The following is a 27357-nucleotide window of genomic DNA, read 5'->3' as shown; positions in this document are numbered from 1 at the left end:
CTGGGAGCACCTGCCAATCTCCCCCCGCCCCTCCAAGTCTGCCCTGCTCAGCGCGTGACAGCTGCCCACGGCAGCGCGACCGCGAGCCTGGCCGGCTTCACTCTGGGACCCATCGGGGAAGAGCTGAGCGCCTGTCCCCAGCCTCAGGCCAGACGGGCAGCGCTCTAGGGTCTCAGCTTGACCCGCCCAGCGGGGAGTTCTCCTCCAGCCCCGCCGGGGGCACGGGGCGGGGAGCGGCCCCAGGAGGACGGGGGTGAGGCAGGTGAGGTGCTGGGGCCCCTGTCGGACCCTGCCAGAGGAATAACACGGACCGACTCCTCCCTCCCTCCCCGGGCCCCACCTCTCGATGACCGAGGCCAGCAGCTGCGGCAGCTCCCTCATCTCGAAGGCTGAGTAGGAGGCGGAGAGCAGCGGCCGCACCGCCACCTCCCAGCCCGGCTCTCCCGGGGTCTCGGCTCCGCCGCCCGACGCCGCCATCTTGTTGCTGCCGCCTCCTCGGTTGGGTGAGGGGGGGGAAGGAGAAAGGCGAAGGGAGAAACCGGAAGTGCTTCTGAGGGGACGGGAAGTGAACTGCTCCGCCTGCTCAGCCCTGCGCACGTTACTCTGGCTCAGCGGCGTGACGTAACAGAAGCTCAGGCGCGGGCGCAGCGGATGAGTCAGCATCGTGTTTGGCACATGCGCCGTAGACGGCTTTCGTTCCTGCAAGCTGCGCATGTGCAGCCAGTGCCTGGTGAGCAGGGACCCGTGCTCAAGCTGTGTGCGTTCCAGCTGATGAGGGTACGCCAATGGGTCAAGGCAGGAGCCGGAGTCTTGGGCTCCCAGTCCTTCCTGAATCTGTGTTCCCAGGCCTCTGCCAGAGCCTGGAATGAAGCCAAGAGCCCTGTCTCCCTGTCCTAACCATTGCACCACACTGTCTTAGATCACGCCTGCTAGGTCAAACCTCCCAGGCAGCTTCACTGCTGCTCAGAGTAACTCAACCCAATTAGCTGTAACACCTTCCCTGTTCACTTTCATTCTGATTTGTCATTTGGTGCACAATCTGGTGAAAGGGTGTGGCACAGCTTTGGGGCAGGCAACCTTCCCCCCCCCCTCAATAACTTCACTCCCACCCTAATAAAAAAAAATCCTTGATGTTCCTCAAAAAAAAAACTATTGTTTGGTGTTCCTTGGTCTTAAAAAGTTTAAGAAACACTGGTCTTCATTATTGCTTTTCTTAATTGTGCCTAGTACAATGGGGCTTTTATCCTGGGGTGGCATTATGGTAATACAGGGAGTGATCTGAACCATTACATGAACACCTTTTTGTTTGTATTCAGATAGTTCAGCACCTCTGTCCTCACCCACTCTCGTTTTCTTTTGTCTCCCAGAATGTAAACTCCTTTATGGCAGGCACTATGGCTCTCTTGAGATTCTGTTCAGCGCTAAGGGGATTTATTTTTATATTGTTTTCATGGAGCAATAGTATTCCTACTGGTTCATGCAGGCACTACTGAATCTGGACTGTTAGGTTCTACTCTCACACCATTAGTAAAATGCTATGTGCCTCAGGCTAGTCACAAAATCTGATTCAGTTCACCCTTTAAAATTGGTAAGGCTAATTTTCTTGTGGGTCTATCCTAATTTTTTAAGTCTTAAATGAGTGTCTCTCATGAAAGGTAAAAAGTCTGAAACAGGTTCAATTTGTTTAAAAAAACCCACTCATTTGTACTTTTTAGTTTTCATTTTTGTTCTTTATCCAGTGCTCAAAAGAGAGGTACGTGCTTCTCCCTATGTCCAGTCTTTCTGGTCAGCACCAACATTTTTTGCAGGGGGGTAGAGACCATCCCTTCACCTCTTGCTTTAAGTACAGTAAGTTACAAGTATCTTTGGTTTTTTGAGTGGAGAAAAGGAGTAATGCTTAACCTACAAATACAGACACCAAGTAAAATGTTCTAACAAAAGATACAAACATGCTTATAGATAATGATCAGATTGCTTTTATTTAGATGACCCGCTCTTCACTATACAGAAAGGACATATCCCTCATACTTTCTCTCCACGTTCTTCCACATAAGATAACTGTGAAACTCACTCTCAGTTAAAAAACAAGATCTAGTCTGTTACAGCATCTGGCTATCTGATCACATCTCAGCCAAACATAAATCAATAAGGCTGGTTCCAAAGCAACAGAACCCTTGGCTTCATGTGCCAAGGAGATACAAAACCAGTGTTAGTGCTTAATGTCCCAATGAGTTAAAATTATACTAAAAGTTCAAATTTAAAATTAGATGCTGAACATTAATATGTACCAACAATGAACATCCATGATACATGGAGGGAAAACAAAACTCCTAAATCACAATCAATATTTTTAAACCTAGTTTCAAGTTATTGCTTAACTGTTTGACAAAATAGCATAAAATGTGGGATGTTTTTAGATGCAATTTCACAGCAATTGGTATCTCTCAGGTTTGCTACACCTTCAAAATATTTACTTTACCAGAGAAAAACATTCCCATAAACATCAAATCAATGAGGTCTGTGTTGTGAAACAAAACATTCAAAAGATTAAAGCACAAAGGAACATATGGTGCAGTCACAATAAATAAAGAATATGGAGACCTTAATGAGCATCTTCTTTCCCTGAACTTTTCCGTCTTGCTGTAATTTACTAAAAAGATTTGATCAGTCAGTGCTGAAATCATATGCCTCATCCTGGCTAACTTACCAACATGCCTTCACCTCATGCCCCTTATACAGTAGCTTGCAGTTACAAAATGTAGCTTTTCAATCAGAACTGCTGTGAATCTAGGCTTCTCCAAGATTTTAGTAATGGTTGGGTAGTAATAAAAGAGGTAAACCATCAACTGGTTTCAAAGTACACCCCAGAAGGTGGGAGGGAAATACATCTGTAGAAGGGGAAGGTGCTTCATGGAAAATGAAGGGATCATCTTAGCGCTTTCAAGAAAACTGAGGGTGTTTTTTTTTCAAACCGATTCAAGTGAAGTCCTGGACAAATGTATGCTTCTTGGTAGTCTCAATTCCTTGCCATTAGGTGGAATTTCTCTCAGTTGAGGCTTCTTTTTTCCCCCCATCGGCAGCTCTCCTTCAACGTTTCCAGTAGAGACAGGATATAAATACTTGCGTACATCACAACAGTACAATTTGTAACATCCAATTAAACTCAGTTGTGGTGTGCACTCCAGCAGACATCAGCTATTTAGAATCCCAGTCGGCCTGTACTCCTGCCTCTTGCTCTGTTATACTGTGCCTTCAGTGTTCCCTTCAACCAGGCACTTACCGCCACGCACGGTTCAGCAGCTTCACCTGAGCAAGTCTCTTCGTAATCATAGTGGCAAAAACCAATCCAAAGAGGACACTACTTATCAGCACATAGTCATAGTCATCCTTCAGAACATCAAACTGTTTGGAGGGATAGACTCTGGTTTGGAAGATGTCCAGCCCATATGCAACAACCTGAAAAAGTGAGATTACCAGTTGTTACAGCAGCTTCAAGCAGAAATCCAGATACATTAATAATAGACCCAGTCTTAGTTTCTAATCAAGCAAACTTCAGGAAATCTTAACCAATGAGTTATCACAAGGGTTAAGGTTACATACCTTCCCTAAAAAGAGATGTGATGGCATACGGTTGTACTCCACATTATGCTTTACAAAGAAATCCTAACCTAGACTCACCAGACATGTGGACTCTAAGCCAGAGGGAGCAGTGTAAATCCCTCTCATTCGGGATATGGTTTGATTGTAATTAATGAACCTCTCAGCATGGATCTGGACATCTGGGGAATATGGAATCAAATTTTCTTCCCTGAAAGACATTTGAGAGATATCAAAACCCAACCAAACACAGCATAGTGGGTAAATACCTAGTAGGCTGTTACGTGGAATTCAAGTCTGGTGATACAACATTAGAATCTTTATGCAGATAATTTAGTCATTCAGCTTGGGAAAGGCTGTTAGGCAGAGGGAGACAAACTGGTAGCCCAGGACGTGCTGTAATTAGGCTAGTGTCTCTCAGACTGCCTTCTTCTAAAATCTGTAAGATCAGCTAACTAGATTCAAGGCCACACGAACACATCAGTTAAAGTATTACTCTAATAAGGAGAGGTAATTATATAGAATACCGAGTCACTAGTATGATGCTAACAGGTTACAGAATAATTTATTCACACTTGGACTGGCAGCAAAGCAATCCAATTGCCAAAGATGACAATAGCCTCTCTAAATTTAATGTTAGAATTACTCTGAATCTGGCCAGACAGAATGGATAAATTAATCTACTCCACACTAAAGCGTTAAACACCCAAACTTTCCCCTTTCGGCAGGTGCCTGGGAATGGGGATTACTACCAGGGCATTTTGCTTACCTGCTTTGTTCTGTCGGGATCTCTGGGCGTCGAGGATCCAGCAGAGCCTTTGGAAGGGAGAGAATTGCCCCAGAAGGAAGCCCAACTGCACATTAAAAAAGTACATCTTAGAAATGACCATTCCGTCCGCTGTCTCTGATGGCTAATCCAATAGCCCTCCTGATGCATGCCAGAGAGAGCTTGCTGAATCCACTACTGCCCAGTGATGAAGGAAGGTGTGTGGAAGCAAGCAGAGAGCTAGTCTGTAGAACTGAATACTTTTTGTTGCTCTAAAGCAGTGTTTCTTAAACTTTTTAAGACTGAGGAATACCAAACCATTTTTTTATGGGAAACACCAAGGATTGTTTTGTTGAGGGGGAAAAAAAAAAAAAAAAGATCAGGGGGAAGTTATTGAGGAAAAAAAGTTGCCTGGCCCTTTAAAGATGACCATTTTGAATTCTGTTGTTCTCCAAGGCACACCTCCCACGGCCTCCACAGTTTAAGAAACACTGCTCTAAAGGCAGTTCATGAGTGAAAGGCCAAGGCATAGCCCATGCAGAGAGCAGCAACATTTAAGAGTAGCGTGCACCAGGATTTGTGTCGGGGGAGAAGGGCTGCAGCTGCACTATTCCTTCAAATCACAGACTAGTTTTAAAAATAACCCTTTCTTTAAAGCAGCCCCTGGGACTGTCATAGCCAAAAACTGCCCTAGATCAGAGGTGGGGAACCTCAGCCAGCCTGCTTCAATCCAGTCCTCAAGGCTCATACCGCCCCCCCCCCCCCCACTTCCCCCTCCACACACACACAACCCACAGCATTGGGGAGCCAGCACTGGTGCTCCAGCCTCCCTGCTGCTCCACCATGGGGCTAGAGCACCCAAAATCTACTAGGCTGGGCCGCAGGCTCTGTTATACAAGGGGAATATGGGGAGAATCTTTCTCCTCAGTCAGAGGCCACATCAGTGGGGGTGTGAGGTTTTTTTTGTCTTGGTTTGGGTTTTTTGCTTCTCGGTTGTGTGTGGCCCCCAACTGATTTTTCTCTGGGGCAGCAGCCCCCAACCCAAGAAAGGCTCCCCACCCCTTCCCTAGATCACTGTAGGGACCTTTTCTTGAGTACAGAATTTGACGCACCTATCCCTCCATCCTGCCCCAACCCAATTCTTACTAAGCAAGTGACGGCTGGTGATGCCTCGTTCAGTGATGGTGGCCTCCATGGCGCTGATTGCAGATGGGAAGATATAGGATTGCTGAAGGACCTGGGGCAACAGTGGGCGGTCAAGGGAACTGAAGGCTGTGGCATTATACTGCTCCGTTCCTTCATACAACTCCAGCACAGTGAACTCATTCCGGCGCGCCTTAGTATTCCAATACTGGTACTGAGACAAGAGGGGAAGACATCATTCAGGAGGCCTGAATGCAATGCTCCAGAGCAAGTCAATTCACATAGAGGGTAGCTGGACAGTCGCTAGTGTGGAACTGGGGAGCATTCCCTGGGCAGCTGTAGCAGTTGCCTCCAGCTCTCAAATCTAAAAGATGACAAGCAATGCCTTTTCCTTACCAACACCCAGTTCTCTGAATGGACAATGTGGACAGGTCCCTTTGATTTCTTCTGCACAGAAGAGTGGATGATCCGGCCTGTGACTCCATCAATCAGATAGATTCCAATGAAGGTGCGTTCATGGTGTGTATCTGTGCTCTCCGTTACCACTGCCAGCAGGTTAGGGTTCAAGGACTAAAACAAGGAAAAATGTCAGGAAGCCCCTAGTTTATAACCTCTGTGCCAGCAGCCACCTGTGCAGATTATCCCAGACCCACGTAGTCAAAGTTCCTTCTGTCCTCCCTTCAGCAGTCTGGTAAAAGGGCTGGACAAGTCTGAATGCACCCCAAGATGGACATTAGGATTTGTGATTCTTCCCCACCCCTCCCCCACTTCCCTTCTTTCTCGACCTTAGGGTGACAATTCCCTCCACACTTTATGAAAATTAGCTTTTGAATATAAATATGCACAACTTGAAGATGCTTGAGTCAAAATACCTCACATAACCTGTCAATTTTAATGTTACAGTCTGCTGGATCTATATATCCTATTTTGGTGCATGTGTCATTCTAATATGTGAAGTTAGAAATATGACCCGTGAGTCTGTTTATAGTTTTAAATGTACTAATGAGGCTAATGACTAAGTGATCAATTTAACAACTTGTAAATAGCTTTATTTATCCTGTAAGCCCAGAAGGTGGTTGGTCTGGAGAGGCATGTTACCATAACACCTGGTGCTGGAGACCCAAGTCAGAGCAAGAGTTTGTCTCTGACTTAAAAATTATACAGGCAGTCCCCGGGTTACATGGATCCGACTTACATCGGATCCCTACTTACAAACGGGGTGAGGCAACCCTGCACTAGCTGCTTCCCCCCAGCAGACCAGGGAGATGCGAAGCTAGCACCCGCCCCCCCCCAGCAGACCAGGGAGACGCGGAGCGGCTTTTCTCAGCAGACACCTCAGCTTGAGAATAAAGGACTGATGGAAGTGAGGTGTGGGAGAATAAAACTGAGCTCTGGAGAAATGTTTGGCTAGAGTTTCCCATACAATATGTACCAGTTCCGACTTACATACAAATTCAACTTAAGAACAAACCTACAGTCCCTATCCTGTACGTAACCCGGAGACTGCCTGTACATGAAATAAGAACAGCTCTTAGGGTAAGAATCTGCATGCAGTAACTTTCTTAGTGAACTAGAACAAGCTATTCGTTCTCTTTTCATTTTAATTTAGTAACTTACTTTGATCGGTTTGTTTTCCCCTTAAAACCACTTAAATCCTGTTTGTACTTAATATTACCATCAGTCCCAGAATAAATAATTGTTACCTGGGGAGGAACAACTACTGTTCATATCTCTCTGTCCTTGATAAAGGGAGCTTACCTCATAAGTTTCCCCTATGTAAAACTTTTACATGGAGAAAGACAGATTTGTTTGGGGGGTTTGTTTCCTGGGTGCTGAACCCTAGAACTGCATCTACCCAGAGCTGAAGCAGCTCAGTTTCTGCTCAGTCTCTGCAGGGGGGCGGTAACCCCAACTCTGTGCTTCATCTGGGGGAGACCAGAGGATCTGGCCCAATAGGATAGTGTGGTGGGGAGCCCCAGAGAGCAAGAAGGCAGGAGTCAGTGGCATGATCAGAACACTGGGGAACAATTCCAAGGGGATTTTTGATGGGGTGCGGTCACAGCATTGGTTTAAAAAAAGGATCAAGATGATAATATATAGCAAGTTAGACTCGCTGCCTTTACTGCTCCTATATGGGCTGCTCCATAAAGAAAATTACTAGACAGCTCAAGAAGATAGCTCCAATGAGGAAAAACATATTTCCAGACAGTTTTAAGTGTTGCTTTTACAACATGCTTAGCATCTACAAGTCCAGGAGGTGGGAACCAGCTCCCTGATGCTTCCATGCCAAGTTCCCTAGAAACCTTAGCATCCAGCCCACAGCCACCAAAGCTCAGATAACAATGGTCTGCAGTACCTTATAGAGGACGCTGCGATCACCCATCACACGTCCCTGGGAGTGCACATGCTCATTTGATCTCTTCCCCTTCACAATCACTATCTTCTGCACTTCAGTTGGGATGGTCATCTCCCAGCTCACCTCCGTTGTCAGATCCTACAGCAGACACAAGATGCACAAAAAGGTTTCCTGACCCTATACCAGTCATAATCTCCATTTACAGGACATGGGGAGATCCCGCCTAGAACCAACTTCCATAAAATTTATTACAGCGAATCACTGTGCTCCATCCAGTCTGGCATTCTGTCTCTGTCTTCAAAGACAGATATTTCAATGTGATCATGTAATTAAAAACCATCCCAAAGGGGCTACATTAAAGGAAGCCTTGAGTCTGGCTTTCTCAACTTTTTAGCACCTTAATGTTCTTAATGTAACCTTAATGTTCTTCCAATGTCTTTATATATATGTCATAAAAAACATCCAGCCTCATGGATATTTTCCAGACACGTTTAATCCTTTCTGGAATCCTACTAACTGCTTAGCTTCAGTATTATGTGGCACTGAGTTCGGTAAGTTAATTGTTGTCCCAAGTATTATTTCTCTATTAGTAAAATGCAGCAAATTTATAAACTTCATTTAAATTTCCACATTCTTGAATTAGCCAGGATAAATAGGAAGGTTCCCAATTTACCTTCTATATACCATTATTCTTTTACATACAGGCTTACCCAGCTCTGGTTATGTGTGTCACCCATCTCCAGGCGCTCTGTTTCACTATATCCTTTTTAGACTGTGTGACCAGATGTGAACAGAGCACTCCAGGCAAAGGCAGATCAGTGATTTATTTATTTGCATAACATGGTCTATCCCATTATTTATCCAGCCTCACATTTTTGCACCCCATTGTGCCTTGAACTCTTCACAATGGCAGCCAAATTCTTTTTCCTATTGGCTACAGTTAATGTAGACTCCACTATTGTAGACAAGTAATTCAGCCTACTCCTTCCACTGTACTTTATTTTGCCTTTGTCAACACTGAATTTCATCTGCCATCATGCTGCTTATTTATTTACTTTTATCTGGTACCTCTGGAGTTGTTCAGTCTTCTCTAATCTTAACTAACGGATTAACATCTCCTCCATGTTGAATCCTCACTCCCTTTTCTAGATCATTAATTAAGATATCAAACACCACTGGTCCAGCACAGATCTGTGGGAGATCACAATTCTCCCACATACGACATACAGATGGGATTGAATCCATGTCATTTGCAGCTAGCAGAGAGTGCAATTCAGAGGACCACCAGAGCAGGGACCAACACTTTTTACTAGCTCACATGCTGCCTCTGCCCATTGTCTATGGAAGCAAAACTATTTCTCCAAATAGGCAACAGCCTCTTGGGGCACTGAATGAGAAAGATTATTTGAACTACTATGCTCTCCTCTGTCCTGAAGTGTATCTTCATAGGGGCGTAAAATCCTGTTTAATTAGTTAACCAGTTAAGCATTGTTTAACTAGTTAAAGAAGCAGTTTCCAACCACTGGGCCACAGCGGCTCTGGGGGCCGGGGTACACTACTCTCGCCGCGAGTGTTGGAGGAGGCATGTTCTGCCCCACCCCGTAGCCAACCGGTGCCAGGCAGGGGCAGGGTCTCCACCCAGCCACAGAAGAGCACTTCCCTACACGGCCTATGCAGCAGGAGGGCTCTGTGAGGCCCTCCCTCTGCATAGGGAAACGCTCTTCCACAGCCGGGAGGAGACCCCACCCCTGCCTAGCACTGGTTGGCTGAGCAGCAGGTCAGGACACTCCTCTCCCAACACCTGTGGCAGGAGGAAAGGCGCTGGGCAGTGTTCTCCAGCCCTAGCCCCCAAAGCCGCCACAATGCAGGTAGCAGCGCAGGGCTAGGTGAGGGACGAGGCAGGCACTGGGGGCTCCAGGGGCGGGGCTAGTGCTGGGGGGCTCTGGAGGCTGAACTAGTAGTGGGGGAGGGGGGGCTATGGGGACAGGGCTGGCTCTGGGGGGCTCTGGAAACAGGAGACTGGTACTGGGGGGGTCTGGTGGGGTGGGTCTAAGGGGCAGGAGGCTGACTGAGGTGTTTGGGATGGGGGGGCTAGCACTGGTGGACTCAGAGTGGCAGGCTGGCAATGGGGGGTTGGGTACAGGGGGTCCGTAGCTGGCATTGGAGGTAAAGGAGGGGGTGGGCACTCTATGGTTAGGGCTGGCACCGGGGGCTGGGCTTTTGGTGGACCGGTAATGTTTTATTTGCATATCCATCATTTGAGTAACATGCAAATAAGATGTGGCTAGTCCACCAAAAATTTGTGAATGGATTTGCCAGTCCCTAGTATAAAAAATGTTGGAAACTACTAAGTTAAAGGGAAGGGGGGGGTCAATGCAGCCCATCTGGGCTGGAGAGGCCCCCAGCCCACTGCTGGGTTGGAGCGGCTCACCAACAGAGGTCATCCAGGGCAACAACTGTCCATGGTGGACCCCCATGGGGCTGGAGCAGCCACCAGTTAACCGGCAAGCCTCACCCACTAAGGGTGAGTCCTACCAACTAACCAATCACATCCCTATAAAGGGAAATAGGAGAGAACTGCTCTCTCCTGTGAAGTCTCACCAAACTGCAGGATGAAGACAAGTTTGGGTTCTTCAGTAAGGACTATTTACACCTGTGGGTTTACAAAGATTTCAGAAAGCTTTGAGAACTGGCAGCGGTCAATACCCAGCAACCTTTCCTATACATCAAACCAAAATCTCACCCACTGACAGCAAACATCCGCCATACATACACTCTAAGGGAGGAACAGGTCTCACACAGAGCATCTTCTGTACCTTTAGCAGGCGAAAGCCAGAGAGTTTGCCCTGTTCAGCATCCACTAAATAAAAGAAGATGGAGTGAGCCATTTCCTCTAGCTGGCGGAGGATGTTTTTAGTTGCTGGGAAAGCTGTAACCTGGGATGATAAAGAAGAGTTTAAACAAAGACATTAGTTAACAACAGGTTTCAGACTCACATATAAAAGAAAGTTAGTCCAGTTATGCCAGGCATGTCCAAAGTCCGGCCCGCGGGCCAATTGCGGCCCGTGTTCTGGTTTAATACGGCCCCACAGGTAATTTGGCAATATTTATCTTTTATGGCCCCCAACGAATCCATATGTATTGAGATGAATACATTGTAAAATCTCAGTTAATGTCAGTTGGTCTAAATCAGTTATAAATATATTTGGACACAACATGTATACTTGGTGTTATGTTCCTGTTCATATTTTTTGAACTTAAAAGTTGACAGACAACCTTTATTACCAATAATATGTAATGTACTTTACAATGTTCCTGACATATATTTCAGCTTCCTGGATTTTTTTTTCATCTGGCCTTCAGATATGAAAGGCAGAGTGATTTAACACCTGTTTAGATTTGTCATCCATGTGACGAAATGAAAAGTATGCTGTTTGCAATAAACTTTGCATAAAATAGTTAATTTGCATTTAATTTTAATGGTTCAAAGAATGTCAGGCAAAATGGTCGGCCCTCACGCATGTTCACTTCATCAAATCTGGCCCTTTTTGAAAAAAGTTTGGACTCCCCTGGGTTATGCTTTCTGGGCCCAATTTACCACAGATGTAAATTCCACTAATGGCTTGAAAAAGGATGAATTTGATTAAACAAAGCCAGAGGCACCCTAAGTAGTAGGGAAGTCAGCACTACCCTAACCTGTTCCATAAGTGGCTTACAGTTTTGCTTGACAAGAATATAGGCCATTTACCATCCACAAAAAAAGATCTATAGGCCATCTGCAACAGGAATCTGCATTGGGGAGGCGACAGTGGCCTGTGTTTGAAACACAGCTTCCTGGACCGTAAGCCGGTGACTTGCAGAGGTAAAATAGAGCATCAAGAGCCCAAAACGAGGGCTAGAATCAACTTAGTGTAGATTGAAAATTTAGTTTGTTTTAAAAATTATGGGGGGTTTCAAATCCTAACATGACTAAATAAGTTCTTGTGACTCTTTCATCTGTAGTGAGAATAGTCAGTTTTGGGATAGAGCACTCCCCTGGGCTACATCTACACTGCAGGCTTCTTGCACAAGAACGGTTTTGTGCAAGAGTTCTTCTGCAAAAGGTCTTCCACAAGAGTGCGTCCACACTGCCATGTGCTTTTGTGGAAGAGATGTACTTTTGCGCAAGAGCGTCCATGGCAGTGTGGATGCGCTCTTGCGCAAGAAAGCTCTGATGGCCATTTTACCCATTGGGGTTTCTTGTGCAAGAAATTCATGTTGCCTGTCTACACTGCCTTCTTCTGGAAGAGCTCTTGCACAAGAGGGCTTATTTCTCATGGGAAGAGGAATAACTCTTCTAGAAGAAGCCCTGTTTTCCGATGCTGTACTGTAAATTTACTTGCACAAGAACGCACGTGCAGTGTAGACACACTGCAAGTTTTTGCACAAGAACGGTTGTTCTTGAGCAAAAAGCCTGCAGTGTAGACATAGCCCTGTAGTATTAGGTGACCAAATAAAACAAATGGCATTATGCTATTTAGTGCACAAGAACTAGGGGAGTCAAACTGTCTAGAGCCAAAAGTGAAAACAACTTCTTAAGTGTCATGGTACAACTGAATGAATGCAAGAGAGAAACAAAGCACAAGAACAACAAAGATTTTAGAGTGTCTATGTTAATCTACTGAGATTATTAGTGACACAGATAAGGAAAAAGCTTTAAATAGGTGTTTTATCTTGATGATGTCCCTTTAGATCAAACAGCCACATCCCCTTTGTGGATTATTGCTTGACAACATTCTTATTTCTTGCCCTAATAGGTGAGATCTGGATGCTACAGATGAAGAGTGGTTTGCCCTGGGACCAGCATTACCTTGTATTCATCATCAATCAGAAGGAGCACTTTGGCATAATCTTGATCCATGATGGGTAGAAGCAAAGACTGAAGGATTGGACGCTTCAGAACAGGGGGAGCCACCTGACTCCACCTCCCAAAGATGGGGTTAAAGACATAGAGAGCGCTCATTTTGGTCTCCTGAAACAGGCAACAGGATGAGAAACGAGTCAGGGCAAACACAGAGAAGGCAGGTTATTCTGCTAGCGTCTGAAGTTACCTGCTGGCTTGGTTTGTATTTGGACTTTATTGTCTGCACCTCCTTTCTCCCCTCGCTGTGCTCCTCACCCTACAGATGAACACACTGTGTGCTCAAATGGCCTTGGTGTCTGCTGATCCATAATGTTCGCATGAGACGTATACACTTCTCACACTAGATCTTACCACTGTTCAGGGTGTCACCCAAATAAGCCACGGTGTTTTTATTTTCTGTGGAGTATAAACTGTCATGTAACTAGCAGAGGAAAAGCCCTTCCTATCTAACTAACTTACCCAGGCCCTGACTTTCTACTTCTACTTTTTTGTTGTCTCAAAGAATTTAAAAAGCAAATCTGAAATTTTTAACACTATGGATTAGGATGTGCCCCTGTTTCTGTCCTCCTGTCATCTGCCACGTCCACTCCTCTCAGCTTCACCCAGCTATCACCATGGTTATCATCATATACAAAAAGATACTTTCTGAACGAGGGGGATTTCACTACCGGTCCAGCAGAACCCTTTGGAGGTGTGTGAAAGGGACTCACCTTGTCCTTAACAAGCAGTGTACACTGTGGGGGGTGGGGGAAGTGGGCCGTTGTTCTCTGGACCATCAGTTTAAAGGAGGAGCCCGGTCTCACGTTCTGAAGGTACTGCTTCCACAGAATGGTCCCAGAGCTGCTTTCAATACCAAAGAGCTGAAGCACGCAGACAAAAAGAAAATCCAACACGTGTAACAGCCTTTCACATCTAGATCTTGCATTCTGCTTTGGGTTCCATCCACCACAAGACATTCCACTGGTCTGACACCTTTCCCACCACAGTCTTAGCACTGAATCCCCCCCTCACCATAGGCAGGATGCTAAGTTTGACCCAGGATTGGCTTCCAGGCCCTGCCACCCTCACCTTTCCTGAAGCAGTGACCATCACCATCATTTTCTGCAGGTTGAACTCATCTCTCGCCAAGTTGTCAATGTTGATCTCATTCTTAATCTGGCTCCGTGGCTTCCTGGCATCATAGAACATCTTCCAGAGATGTGCAGTCCAGGCCTGCAGCAAGATGAGCTGAGAAGATAGGCGCTTCAGAAACATCCCCAGCAAGCCATCTGCAAATAAGTCAGTGACAAATGTTAGTGCAACAAGCAGGGAAAACACACGCAGCACAGCAAATCCGACCCCTGCCTCAGTCTATGAAAGTCATGTGCTGCCATACATATTTATATTAGTTAAGAAAATTCTGCTTCATATTCCATGATACCTAGATCATATTTTAACTCATTACCATCACAGAAACTCCTTTGCTTTCCAAGCCCCTAAATACACACTGCCATATCCCACTTCAGCAGGCACTCTGCTTATCTCAAGTCAAGCTTTCCTGCAAGCCACAACACTATGTGTGCAGCCTACTCAAGTACTAACCAGTGTACTTTGCCTTTGCCTCCTGCTTTTACTTCGCTCCTAACTAAGGAACCATCTTTACTTAGAAGCACCCAAATCTTGGCAACTGAAATATGAATTAGGGATGTAGTTGACTCAGCTAGTTGCTCCCCCCCACTCACTTGCTGCCTCTATCAGAAAGTGGCAGCAAGTGTGGGAACAGGAGCCGGTGCTTGGGGGGAGCAGGCTTAAAAGCTGGTTCCTTGCCCCCAGCACTATATCAGGGGAGTGAAGGGGAGCAGCAGGGAATTGGAAGTGCTTCTAACTTTGAAATGTAGCAAGAGCCAGCAGGGCTCTTGCTACATTTCAAAGGCAGAGGTGCCCTTACCAACTAATCAAATAGTCGATGCAAATTGCATCAACTATTCAATTAGTTGATTAATCTAAATATAACATCCTTAGTCTGAGTTGGCTCTTTGTTTGGAGCTGTGTCCTATGCTTAATCTACCTCTTCTCTGAGAAATAAACCAAACAGGGAAGACAAAGATCCACCAGAAAAGAGGCTGTCAGAAAAGAGAGGAAAGGAACTGCAAGTGATTCTTTGGATTACCTTGAATGGCTGGATCCGGATAGCAAGAAAGACAATAAAAGCAATTATAATTCAGTCTACAGGATAACTAATAGAAGTGTTTTGGTAAGAGCAGGCAAGTTGGCTATAATTTCCCTTATTAGTCTGTATCTGTTATATCCAGAGGGATATGGAGAATTCATGACTAAAACATATGTATATGATCTAGTTTTAGAAGGATACAAAACCTGGAAGTCTAGTTTATTTTGATCATGTCTGCACAAGAAATCTGGGATGAGAACTCATAGTTTTGGAGTCAGGGATATATAGACACAGACAGAGCTCGCCAAATCCGTGTATCTACTCGCCCATTGCAAGTAGATTTCAGCCGGTCATCCCATTCACCAGCGGCGCACGCATGCACAGTGCGGGTCTGGCGCATGCGTGGTGCAGGGCTGGCAAGTGGATTTCGTCGTGGTTTGTCGAGCCCTGTATATATTTATTAGATCACTGCAAAAGTTCAATCCTATTCACAGGAGGGTCATGGCTATTACCTGCTTTCTTTCCAAATTCCCCTTCCAATTCAGCCTGGGCACCCGTCAGAGGTAGATCCACCATCTCCAAGCTTACCACTTCAGCCAGCGACTCTTCCCTGCTCCACACAACTCTTCCTAGGGAGATACAAAGAAAAGGCAACTTAGGTTGATTGAAAGAGCAGACAAATGCATTTCCTAAATCTTTGCTGTGTTTGCTCCTGAGAGCAACTGACAGACAGGAACATCTTACAAATCCAGTCCACTGAAACAGATTGCAGCTATACCACTAACACCTGGGACCGAAGGATCTTCTGTCTAATCTTCACAAAAATAAACGTCTGCTTAATAAAAATGCAAAATGCCACATTTCTGAAGCAATTTGGATATTGATATTTACTGTCTACTACAATAACAAACATACTGGTATTTAATCACTACCAAGCTCCCTCACTTTATTAAACTAGGGACACTGTCGAAGGTATACACTCATGACTTGAGCATTGTAGGGCTTGCAAAAAGGTTGGAATCACCCAAAACAAAAAAAGCTTTGACAAGTTATGAAGTTCAATCTCTAACATGCTCGAGTCTTTGAGGCTTTGCAGGAAACAGAAATATATTCTCAACCCCACTCTAACAGTTAACACCATATTTTGTCTGAGGAATTTCCTTTCTTCTCAAAAAAGCATCACGGAATAGCAGTTACATTTCCCTGTTATGCAGTAAGTTCTGTGAGGGCAGAACCCTGAAATTCTACAGACCCACTAACGGCAACAGACTGTTGTTCAACAAAGCACATTACAGGATCAGATTCTCAGCTCTGGTAGTGAAAGAAAATTTCAACTGTGAGGAAAAGGGATATTCCTGGTGTTTGCAATCCTCCCAATGGGATTTAGCACAAGAAAAAATACACTTGGTTAGACATAACAACTAAATGTGCACTACTGCAACAACCAAGAAAGGATACATTATCATATGGGGGAACCAGCCAATCTGCTTCCAATTACCTGGTTGCTGGAGAAACATGAGCATGTGGTCTTCTGTTTGTACCAGTGCTCGGTAGCCCACAGAGTCATCTTTCTTCAGAAAGACCTGGATGTAGAGCTGGAAAAGGGAGACAAAGAAAGAGGAGATGATCATGACTATAATCTCCTGCACCACACAAGGAAGATGTAATTCAAAGGCAAGAAGAGGAAAGATTTAAGATCACCATTACATTAAGGTTCTAAAACAGTAGCTTTCAACCCCCGGGCCAAATGTGGCCCAATCAGCACACAGCTGTGGCCTGTGTGACACCCTCAGGGCCATATATATACTGTGAGTGTGCATCCCACATAACGGAGAGCTGCATATGTGGCCCTCAATGGTAAACTGGTTGAGAACTACCATTCTAAAGCAACAACTGGATGCAGTGCTACCTTCAGGGGAACATATCTCACAGGTCTAAAGGCAGACTAAAGTCTGGTTTCATACAGCAACTCTCATGCTTCAGGTAGTGTAAAGAACTGAGCTAGACCTGAGCCGTTATAAGGCCATAGAGGCAAATGCAGCAGCAATTTTGTTCTTGGTAATATTGTTCTACCTGGTGTCAAGCTCTCCCCTGCAGTATGAGCTCCCCCATCTGCCCAATCCACCCTTGCCCTGCCCTTATAATCCAGCTCTATAAACCCAGGGATACGCAATGTCACCATATCTGGATAAAAAACATCATGGATACAAGTGACTGTCTTGCAGTCACTTCTCACTACCACCAAACCCTGCAGATCACCCCAAGAGCTCGCACCAGCCCTGCCAATCTGGAAAGATTATCATAAAAGGCAGCCCTTTTCATTTGTGCAGCTCATGTTTTACAAAGGTGGGTACATATCATTAACCCCGTTTTACAGCTGGGGAAATAGACACAGAAAAATGAAGTGACTTGGCCAAGGTCAGACAACAATGTGACAGAGGCAGAAGCCAGATCACTCTGACACCCAGACTAATATCCAACGGCTCATGCTACCTCAAATCAGGGGCTTGTCTATTTGGCTGCAGCAAAAAGTTTGATAAGCCTCATGCTAAGTCAAGCCTGATGTAAAGAAAAACTCCACGCACCCATCTCTGAGGATTTAATGACAGGAGAGAGGGTGCTATTTACCTGCTCCGGCCTGGCTCCACTCTGCTCCAAGCTGAAGGTAATCGTGGTATCCAGCAGTCTTTGCCCAGTTTCAACCAAATACAGATTAATATTGTAGGTGTTGTTGGGGCAGACAAATAATTCCTAGAACATTATAAAAGACAATCTGACTTAAACACATGATCCCAAAATGCTGTAAAACTATTTACAAGGATCAAGTCGCCCACCTCTAAAATGCTGGCATTTCTAGAGCACAACACAGCAGCTGCTTAATAGTACACAAACAGCACACTAGTTTGGGACAGAAAAATTCTAGCTGACATTTGCATCTGCACTTGCTTCCATTTGTTTTCCCGAGAAATAACTGCTGTAATTCTGAGCCCATCTGGGCAGAACACAGCAGGGGTCTATGATGCCTTTCTTCTGAAGCTCTCAAAGCACTTTACAAACAATTATTTGAGTGTCAGCACCCCTGCAGGATAGACAGTGTGACATGCATTAAACTGCAGGGTAAACTGAGGCACAGAGCAACTACACATCTTTTACAAGATCACACAGCAAGCCAATTGTAGATCTGGGAATAAAAATCAGAGTCCTGATTCCTAATGACCTGCTTCAAATACCAGGCAGCACTCTATCCTAACTACACACAAGAACAATGTTTCTTAAATAAACTTTTAATGTTCAAAAAGCTTTTTAAGCTGGGGAACGGGTGTTCACAAAGCAAAGGATCTTTCAATAAATTCAGTGAGAGAGTAGCATGTGCATTCAGCTCTCTACAGTTTCAGGAAATGAATAGATCTGAGATGTTTCTGGATAAATTTTCATGGAGATGGTGCAAAGTATAATTCTCCAGAGTAATACTGTCCTTGCTCCCCATTCAGCCTTCCAAACCCTAGAGAAGGGTTTTTCCTATTAATTGCAAAAACTGTCTATAATTCCTGGCAACAAGCTCCTTTCCATACCTGCCCATGGGAATGTCCAAAAGAGCTGTCAGCCTTATCAGGGATTCTAGATTTCTGCAACAAACATGAGAACAGAAAGAGAGCTGGTGAGCATGACAAAGGCATGGAAGACATAGAAGTATTAAGCGTCTAACAGGAGCAAGTTGTGCCTCCCTGCTTAGCAGCGGCTAACTTGGATAAATGTAAGTGGCAATGAAACTCAAGTAGCTAGAGATACCTCAGTTACAGTAGAGCCTCAGAGTTACGAACACCTTGGGAGTGGAGTTTACTCGTAACTAAGAACAAAACAGTGTAGTTCTTTTTCAAAAGTTTATAGCTGAACATTTAATACAGCTTTGAAAAGCTCTTCTATGCGAAAGAATATGCTGCATTTAATTTAAATGAAACAAGCACAGAAACAGTTTCCTCACTTTGTCAATTTTTTTCAGCTTTCCCTTTCTTTTTTCAATAGTTTATGTTTAATACGGTAGTGTGCTCAACTTGATTTTTTTTGTCTCTGCTGCTGCATGACTGTGTACTTAAGGTTCCAAATGAAGTGGGTGGTTGACTGGCCAGTTCATTAACTCGTAGTATTCGTAACTCTGAGGGTCTTCTATTATATGGAAATAGCAAGTCAAATGTGTCCCAAAAACATAGGCTGCATGTGGCTGCTTTCCATTTATATCCTACTGCCTGTACCACTGAATTTCCCAGTGGTGGCTTGGGCAGTAGGATCCAATTTAAATGGCTCATGGTTGAGCCTTTTAAATAGCTGCAGCAACCCTGGGAAGCTGCCAGGCTGAGAGCCACAAGCCCTTTGCTGTGTTTTTACTTCAAAGCCTCCAGCCCCAGACAATTCTGGGGGGAGGCTACTCTCAACCCCACCTCTTTTACCCCAGGCCCTGCCTCTTCGGGGGGAGGGAGGGAGCCAGCCCATAACCACATACCAAAATTCATTAAATGGCCCCCTGCAAAAATTATTGCCCACCCCAGGTTTAAGTCAAGGTAGTACATTCAGTCTACAAGTTGGAGAGCACTGCTCTTTCATGCCCCTCAAAACCTTTATAACAGTAAAAACAAACAAGCTTTAGAATTCCCCTTGTGTAACTGACTAACCATTTCATGTCTGCAGGTCAGGACAGCTGCTACAGTCTTCTCCCCAGTTGTTGCAAAGTTCACCAAAGCTGCCTGAAAAGAGAGAGCAGTGGGGGAGAAAACAAGAACACATTTGGACAGAGGACTTAATTCTCATTTGGTTTAGAGCAGCAGCCTCTTCTCTAACAGGTCAGTTCATTTTCGGCATACTGAGCAAATCTGACAGACTGAAGGATTCTGAAGTTTAGTTATCAGGAAGTGAAGCAACCTCTGGTACAACTGAAGAGAAGGTTCATGTACTTCTGGCCCTCTAGACTTACTACCACCACTATTAACCACACTAGAACCAGTCATTTAGGTGCTTTCTAGCACCAAACCACTTCTTGGCTCAGCACAGACCCTGCATTAATAAATTTTCACTTTGAGGAGAACTATCAGAAACTAGAGTTTCCTGAACTGATGTTAAGAGAGTTGACCTGCTCCTGTAGTAGGTTCAATCAATGCTATAGAAAGTCTGATAGAAACTTGAACATCAGCAGCTTATTCATAATGCTCAGTGCATGCTTTATGAAGGTTCTGGCTTTACCAGTGGATGGAGCCAGATGTACAATCAAACCACTGAATTTCTACCGTAGTTCATCTCTTCCATTCAAGGATCTGCAGCTGTGTTCATTTTATTTACCTGCTGGAGGTCCCGGACAAGGCTTAGCAGCCCGTTTCTGTACTGCAGCAGTGCAAAGTGACTTGGAGACAGCTGCAGGAAGAACTGAGCCCGTGAAGCACTGACAGGATTGGACTGAGTGGGCAATATCCTGGGCTGGAAACTGTCAGCAAATTCTAGGTCAAGGGACTGAGAAGAGGAACAATCAATCATGGCAAGAAGGTATTACACCATTAGATCACAACGTATCAACTTTCCCACTAGTAATACAGCCTTTATGAAGAACTAGTCCGTATCTGATTGAACAGGAAGCCATAGTGAGGTGATCTGGGATAACTTAGGTTGCCACCAAACCATGCAGGATAGAAAAGTTCCCACGATAAGACACAAAAACAAGACTTAAAGAGCTGAAATCACTGCTGTGGAAGTAATACGATCTCCCCTTCTCTCCCCCAGATTATTCCAATGTGGATTATGCTTCCTCCACCCACCCTCAGTATTTAACTGACACTAGTGACCCCAAAACCCGCTCCCCTCCTGACTCTCAGGGAGTCTCGTGTCCACTTACATGCAAAGCTATTTCAGGCTCGCTCACCTGGAGTGGGATCTGCTTCATCTCCTGCTCAGTCTCCAGGGATAAAGCATAGAGTGACCGTGTGTCAAAGTCCACACACACCAGCACTGCCTCCCCCACCACACAACAGGCACCATTTAAGCTCTTCAGCCATGGGGCTGCTACTCTTATCTGCAGGGCATTAAAGAGAGACACACAGCAGTTGGAAAACAACATCAAGATATTTCAGAAAGAAATGTCTCCATTTGCAAAGGGCTGTATCTTACCAGGTAGTGCGTGAGATCAAAGGCTTAACATTACAGTTCACTTCTAATCTAGTCACAATAATAAAAGGTGTGTGAGACAAGCAGAAGAATCCCATTTGCCAATGAACAGAGGGTCTTCCCTGTGGAATCCTCATAAAGCAAGAATTTTGTAACCATGAGTGATTTCAACCTTACTAAGTTCTGAAAGCCCTGTGTCCAGGAGATACAGCTGTGAAGTAAGTCTCTGCCCAAGTCCATGAGACACCCCATTGAGACAGGATGATATTTTCATTTATGTGCCAGCAATGCAATTAAACTTATCTAGATATCATATTGAATTTACCCAGATGGGAACTTTGGAAAAATTAGATCCAACCTGGTGAGGAGCTGACACCACGAATCAATGCGCTATTTCTACCTGGTTTGTAATTTCGCCATCTTCTACGCTAAAGGCAACAATGTTCAAATGGCTTCGAGGAACAATTCCAAGTGCAAGTACCACGCCGGTTCCATATGAATACACCAGCTGATACTGGGTATTCTCACTGCAAGAGAAGAAGCAGCAATTAATCACTTTCTCGAATAGCTACCCTGAGCTACCTGTAAAGCCCCCTGCTCTAGGAATCTATACAGTGTCACCCTGGGTTTTGCAAGAAAAGACTGGGTCAACTAAGTGCATCAGCCAACAGGAGAATTTTTCCCATCAACACAAACGTTTTAGGGACTTCTTCCCTTCGGCTATTGCCTACTGAAGTTCAACACACCAACCCCAAAGATAGCATGGATGAAGACAACCTATTAGGCCCCAAGGAGTCCATATTCTCAAACAGATGTGCAGGGAATGGTTGCAACTCCCCCTCCCCCCCTGTAACCTTAAACACACAATATTTTCAGAAGCTAAAGGGAATAAGGGGGACCTACAGTTTGAGTGTCAGCGATCTACATGTGTTTTGGAATTGTACCTTTCTGGTAAATGCTCTACCCATTTCTGGTGGCCATTGGAAAGGTAATGAAGAGAAAGGGCATTCTTCTTCAGGACAGCCAAATATCTCACTGTGTCCTGGAACCCCACCAAGGTAGCCATCTGGAAACTAAACACAGGTGAGAGACAGAGGGTGAGAAGATAATACTTAGAGACTTACCCAGTTTGCAGAGCCATAGCAACATTACAATTATTTTAAAAAACCAGCCCTGCTATTCTCCATCCTACTAGCTGGCACAACACCTATACGTTTCCTCAAAAATAACCACACTTATCTAGATATAGTTGATATTATGTGACCAAACCACCATCATGGACGGCACTGACTGGAGCTCTAACCACTGATACCTGCAGCGAGAGGGTAAAGATGGGACTGAGGACCAAAAGTCCCATCAAGCCAAAATGGCATCTCATGGCCCAAAATGGTGCACACTCTTCACTCCAAGTACTAAAGCAATAAGAATTTTGAAAGGTTACCATGGGATTAGTCCTGCTTTTGATAAATGATTGCAAAATTCAGCACCTCTGCATTATTCCCAGGAGTGTTATTTTATGACCCTCACCGTTAATTGACATTGTCCCAAAAACATAACTACACACAGGAAATACAAATTCCAAAGGGTAGAGAGAAACAGTTTGCTCAAGATTTCCCACCTGCCAGCGTCCAGTGATGTCTCCCAATTCAGCCCTCCAATATTTGTCTCCCAGGAACGCAAAATATGCCCACCATTGGACAGAGTGATGGCATCTGGCAGGGAGGAGAGAACAACAAAACAAATATTTTTATATTGGCTCCTTTATTCAGCTCACTGCTGATCCTCCAGGTTACTCGCTCTTCCACTGGTATGAACAGGACATTATTGATCTCAATGGCTGAACAGAACACAGTTGTTCTGCTTCAAAGTCAGGAAGGTCATTTTGCATAACGTGCACAGAGAATTTCAGGTTTTATAGCTCACTTATACTCTTAGCACTAAAAGTCCAGGCTTCCTAATGTTATGCAAATATTATGCATAGCTGTGGTCCTGACATCACTAAGTGATAAATTAAACAGAGGAGATAAGCAGGAAATAATGTTCATGCATCTAGAAGAGGACAGGCCAAGAAGTAAAGCACAAAATCTTTTAAGACTGCACTTGCATCCACTATAGGATTACCATGACTATTAGCTCTAGCAAATTTAGCTCTTTGTCCAAACTTGGCTGGAGTTCTGTAATGGGAATGAACAAAGGAAAGCTTATGCCTTGCTTACCCTGTCCATGGATCAGCATGGCATCTACTGCTCCTTCAGGAGTCCCCTTATCCACATGACGCCACACTGAAAGGAACAAGGAGTCAATTGGGAATGAGATTCTTTCCCCGGAGTATTTCATGCTGAAGAAAGGTCCATCCTCTATCTAACCACAGAGCAAATACAGAATAGGTCATGCCAAAGCAAGCTTCCTCACAACTTCCCCTCCAAAGTGCCAAAGGATAAGATGAGAGAGGAATTCAGTCTTCATGCCCCATTCAGTTCACTATGCTGGTGAAGAACAGCTCTAGATGTAAGCTACAGAAAACTAGTCATGTCAGCACCTAACTGGCTTACACTTAAAAGTAGGAAATGAAGCCACTAACCTGAAAAAAACGTAAGTGTATTTTTATAAATTCTTTGTAACCAGGTAAAAAGTCATGTCTAATTAACCAACCCTCAACTCTTAAAATGGACTATGCACCCAAAGTTAACTTTTGTATAAGCAGGAGTAACTTTTACTGTATGATAGAGTTTAATTTTAGTTCCACATCCATTAGTTCCAACACAAATGGCAGATCCCGCCTCATAAAACAACAGTTCACTCACGGATTTCTCCATTCCTGGAATTCAAAGCAGCCATCACATTCTTCTCTGTAGCCACAATAAGCTTCTTGGAGCTCTGTGAAGATTCCAAGGAAGCAAATTTGATTTTTCCCACATATTGCTGTCTCCTAAGGAATAGGAAATTCAGAGATTGTGTGAAAAAATAATACTGTCCACGTAACCTACTGAAAAAAGGAAAAGAGATTATTAAAATTAACACAGGAGTTCAGAATACAAGCTATATGGTGGCACTCAATGCAACAGAGGTCAACCATAACACTGCTAAAATTCTTCTAAGGGGAGGAAAAAAAGTCACTGCAAATTAAAAGAGAAATTAAGTCTGACCAAGTGAGAAAGGAATCCTGTGATATTTTGGCACTCAATGTCAAATCTGCCTCTAGGAAGTTCCCATCAAGAAAACAAAGAGGCTAATCCTATACAGGCAGTCCCCGAGTTACGCGGATCCGACTTACGTCGGAGACCAGCAGACCAGGGAGACGGGGAGCAAAGCTGCTGAGCACGCGGGCAGCAGGACAGCCGCGGCGTGTCTGGCCTGTCCCGCTGCCCCCCGTGCTCCGTGGCTTTGCTCCGGACGCCTGTGGTACAGCAGCTGGGGCGCTGCTGGTTGGTCCAGTAGCGCCGCTCTGGGTGCTACTGGACCAACCCGGCAGCACCCCAGCTGCTCTGCCCTAGGCGTCCTGATTCAGCCACTGCTGGTCAGTTTCAGCAGCGGCTGAATCAGGACGCCTGGGACAGAGCAGCTTGGGTGCTGCTGGGTTTGTCCAGTAGCACCGAGGAGCGGCGCTACTGGAGCAACCCAGCAGCACCCAAGCTGCTCTGCTCCGGGCGTCCCCAAGTCAGCCGCTGCTGAAACTGACCAGCGCTGACTACAGGAAGCCCGAGGCAGAGTTGCTCTGCCCCGGGCTTCCTGGAATCAGCCGCTGATCAGTTTCAGCAGCAGCTGACTTGGGGACGCCTGCGGTTCTTAAGTTGAATCTGTATGTAAGAACTGGCGTCCAGATTCAGCCTGTTGAAACTGATCAGCGGCTGATTCCAGGAAGCCCGGGGTAGAGCAACTCTGCCTCGGGCTTCCTGTAGTCAGCCGCTGGTCAGTTTCAGCAGCGGCTGAATCTGGATGCCAGTTCTGACTTACATACAGATTCAACTTAAGAACAAACCTACAGTCCCTATCTTGTACGTAACCCGGGGACTGCCTGTATATTAATTAATAATAAATGAAAAAAATGAACGGTTGCATTGCAGTATAACCAGTCTCATTCTTGCATTTTCATTAAATACTTTCAAAGCATACGGCAATTGGTACATTCCTACGTCTCTAGGTTGAAAGCCGCTGTTGTTCCAAGGTCGTTTTCCCCCTCCCCAGCGAGACGGAAAGCAGACTCCCTCAGCGAAAGGCAGGCAGGGAGCGGTTTTGCAGGGCACAGGGCTGTCAATCCTAGGCAGCAGTAGGGCAAATAGCTGGTCCATAAAGCACTTTTCCGGACCAGCCCCCTACAGATGTTTCAATAGCTGGGGCTCCCCCCCCCCACGGCCGGCCCCCTACAGATGTTTCCATAGCTGGGGCTCCCCCCCCCCACGGCCGGCCCCCTACAGATGTTTCAATGGCTGGGGCTCCCCCCCCACGGCCAACCCCCTACAGATGTTTCGATGGCTGGGGCTCCCCCCCCCCCACGGCCGGCCCCCTACAGATGTTTCAATGGCTGGGGCTCCACGGCCGGCCCCCCCACGGCCGGCCCCCTACAGATGTTTCAATAGCTGGGGCTCCCCCCCCCACGGCCGGCCCCCTACAGATGTTTCAATGGCTGGGGCTCCCCCCCCACGGCCAGCCCCCTACAGATGTTTCAATGGCTGGGGCTCCCCCCCCCACGGCCAGCCCCCTACAGATGTTTCAATGGCTGGGGCTCCCCCCCCACGGCCGGCCCCCTACAGATGTTTCGATGGCTGGGGCTCCCCCCCCCCACGGCCGGCCCCCTACAGATGTTTCGATGGCTGGGGCTCCCCCCCCCACGGCCGGCCCCCTACAGATGTTTCGATGGTTGGGGCTCCCCCCCCCCACGGCCGGCCCCCTACAGATGTTTCGATGGCTGGGGCTCCCCCCCCCCACGGCCGGCCCCCTACAGATGTTTCGATGGCTGGGGCTCCCCCCCCCACGGCCAGCCCCTTACAGATGTTTCGATGGCTGGGGCTCCCCCCCCCCCACGGCCGGCCCCCTACAGATGTTTCGATGGCTGGGGCTCCCCCCCCCCACGGCCGGCCCCCTACAGATGTTTCAATGGCTGGGGCTCCCCCCCCCCCACAGCCAGCCCCCTACAGATGTTTCAATGGCTGGGGCTCCCCCCCCCCCCACGGCCAGCCCCCTACAGATGTTTCAATGGCTGGGGCTCCCCCCCCCCCCACGGCTAGCCCCCTACAGATGTTTCGATGGCTGGGGCTCCCCCCCCCACAGCCCCCCCCCACTCCCCCCCCCCACGGCCGGCCCCTTACAGATGTTTCAATGGCTGGGGCTCCCCCCCCACGGCCAGCCCCCTACAGATGTTTCAATGGCTGGGGCTCCCCCCCCCCACGGCCAGCCCCCTACAGATGTTTCAATGGCTGGGGCTCCCCCCCCCACGGCCGGCCCCCTACAGATGTTTCGATGGCTGGGGCTCCCCCCCCCCACGGCCGGCCCCCTACAGATGTTTCGATGGCTGGGGCTCCCCCCCCCCACGGCCGGGGCTCCCCCCCCCCACGGCCGGCCCCCTACAGATGTTTCGATGGCTGGGGCTCCCCCCCCCCACGGCCGGCCCCCTACAGATGTTTCGATGGCTGGGGCTCCCCCCCCCACGGCCGCCCCCCCCCCACGGCCAGCCCCCTACAGATGTTTCAATGGCTGGGGCTCTTCCCCCCCCCCCCCAGCCAGCCGGGCAATGCGCGTGCAGCAAATCTGCACCCCAGAGGGCATCTCCCCCCCGCAGACACCAGCGCCCGTGACAGCCTCGCGGGGCCAGGCTCGGGCTCCTCCTTCGCTTCGGGGGGGGGGGGGCAGGAGAGGCCCGGGCACAGCCTCGGAACAGCGGGGGGAGGAAGGAGCGGGGCAGCCCACCCAGAGCTGGTGGGGGGGGGGGTGCACACGTCAGTATCCAGGGCTTGGAGCGATGTCAGGCCCCCCCCCCTCCCGGCTGATGGGGGTGGACGGAGCCAGTGAACAGGGTCCGGCGCTGCTGATGGGGGGGGGGGGAAATACCCGGATGTGGCCCCAGCACCCACCAGTCGAACTTGCCCACTTGATCCTCATAGACGGCGGCCGCCAGCGGGGCCAGCAGCAGCAGGCAGGGCCAGACAGCGGCCGTCATGGTCCGAGCCGGAAGCCCTATCCCGACAGGCAGCGCGCCCGCTCCGCCGAGCCGCAGCGGGGCGGGGCCTCGTCTACTGCGGGCTGCCCTTCTCGGAGCCTGCGTGGGGGGGGGAAGAGAGTCCCTCGGGTGGAGGGGGCGGGGG

At 47.0% G+C, this 27357-nt stretch overlaps 2 protein-coding genes across 6 annotated transcripts in view; both read right to left on the bottom strand.

Moving 5' to 3' along the window:
* The window catches only part of UBR4 (ubiquitin protein ligase E3 component n-recognin 4), a 132685-nt gene extending 132154 nt beyond the window's left edge, over nucleotides 1-531 (bottom strand). For all 5 annotated transcript variants that reach the window (XM_075906473.2, XM_075906476.2, XM_075906478.2 and 2 more), the window contains exon 1: nucleotides 341-531. In XM_075906473.2, the coding sequence (XP_075762588.2) occupies nucleotides 341-477 (137 nt within the window). In that variant the 5' untranslated portion in view covers nucleotides 478-531. The remainder of the gene's footprint in view (nucleotides 1-340) is intronic.
* Nucleotides 532-1960: 1429 nt separating this feature from the next.
* Nucleotides 1961-27283, bottom strand: EMC1 (ER membrane protein complex subunit 1). Its single transcript, XM_075906479.2, has 23 exons — nucleotides 27127-27283; nucleotides 23863-23987; nucleotides 23275-23340; nucleotides 22677-22770; nucleotides 22003-22131; nucleotides 21459-21585; nucleotides 20817-20966; nucleotides 20243-20410; nucleotides 19582-19653; nucleotides 18487-18540; nucleotides 17543-17665; nucleotides 16413-16509; nucleotides 15427-15543; nucleotides 13834-14033; nucleotides 13476-13625; nucleotides 12712-12873; nucleotides 10679-10798; nucleotides 7863-8000; nucleotides 5903-6076; nucleotides 5510-5720; nucleotides 4367-4451; nucleotides 3679-3808; nucleotides 1961-3456 (listed from the first exon to the last, which is right to left on the bottom strand). Exons 1-23 carry the CDS (start codon nucleotides 27210-27212, stop codon nucleotides 3277-3279), a joined length of 2958 nt encoding a protein of 985 aa, XP_075762594.2. The 5' UTR covers nucleotides 27213-27283; the 3' UTR covers nucleotides 1961-3276.
* Nucleotides 27284-27357: the final 74 nt, after the last annotated feature.

The sequence above is a fragment of the Pelodiscus sinensis genome, chromosome 24 (assembly GCF_052426305.1).
Source record: "Pelodiscus sinensis isolate ZL-2025 chromosome 24, ASM5242630v1, whole genome shotgun sequence".
Lineage (NCBI taxonomy): Eukaryota > Metazoa > Chordata > Testudines > Trionychidae > Pelodiscus > Pelodiscus sinensis.
Note: the sequence above shows the minus strand (reverse complement) of the source record. Positions and strands in the feature narration are given on the sequence as shown.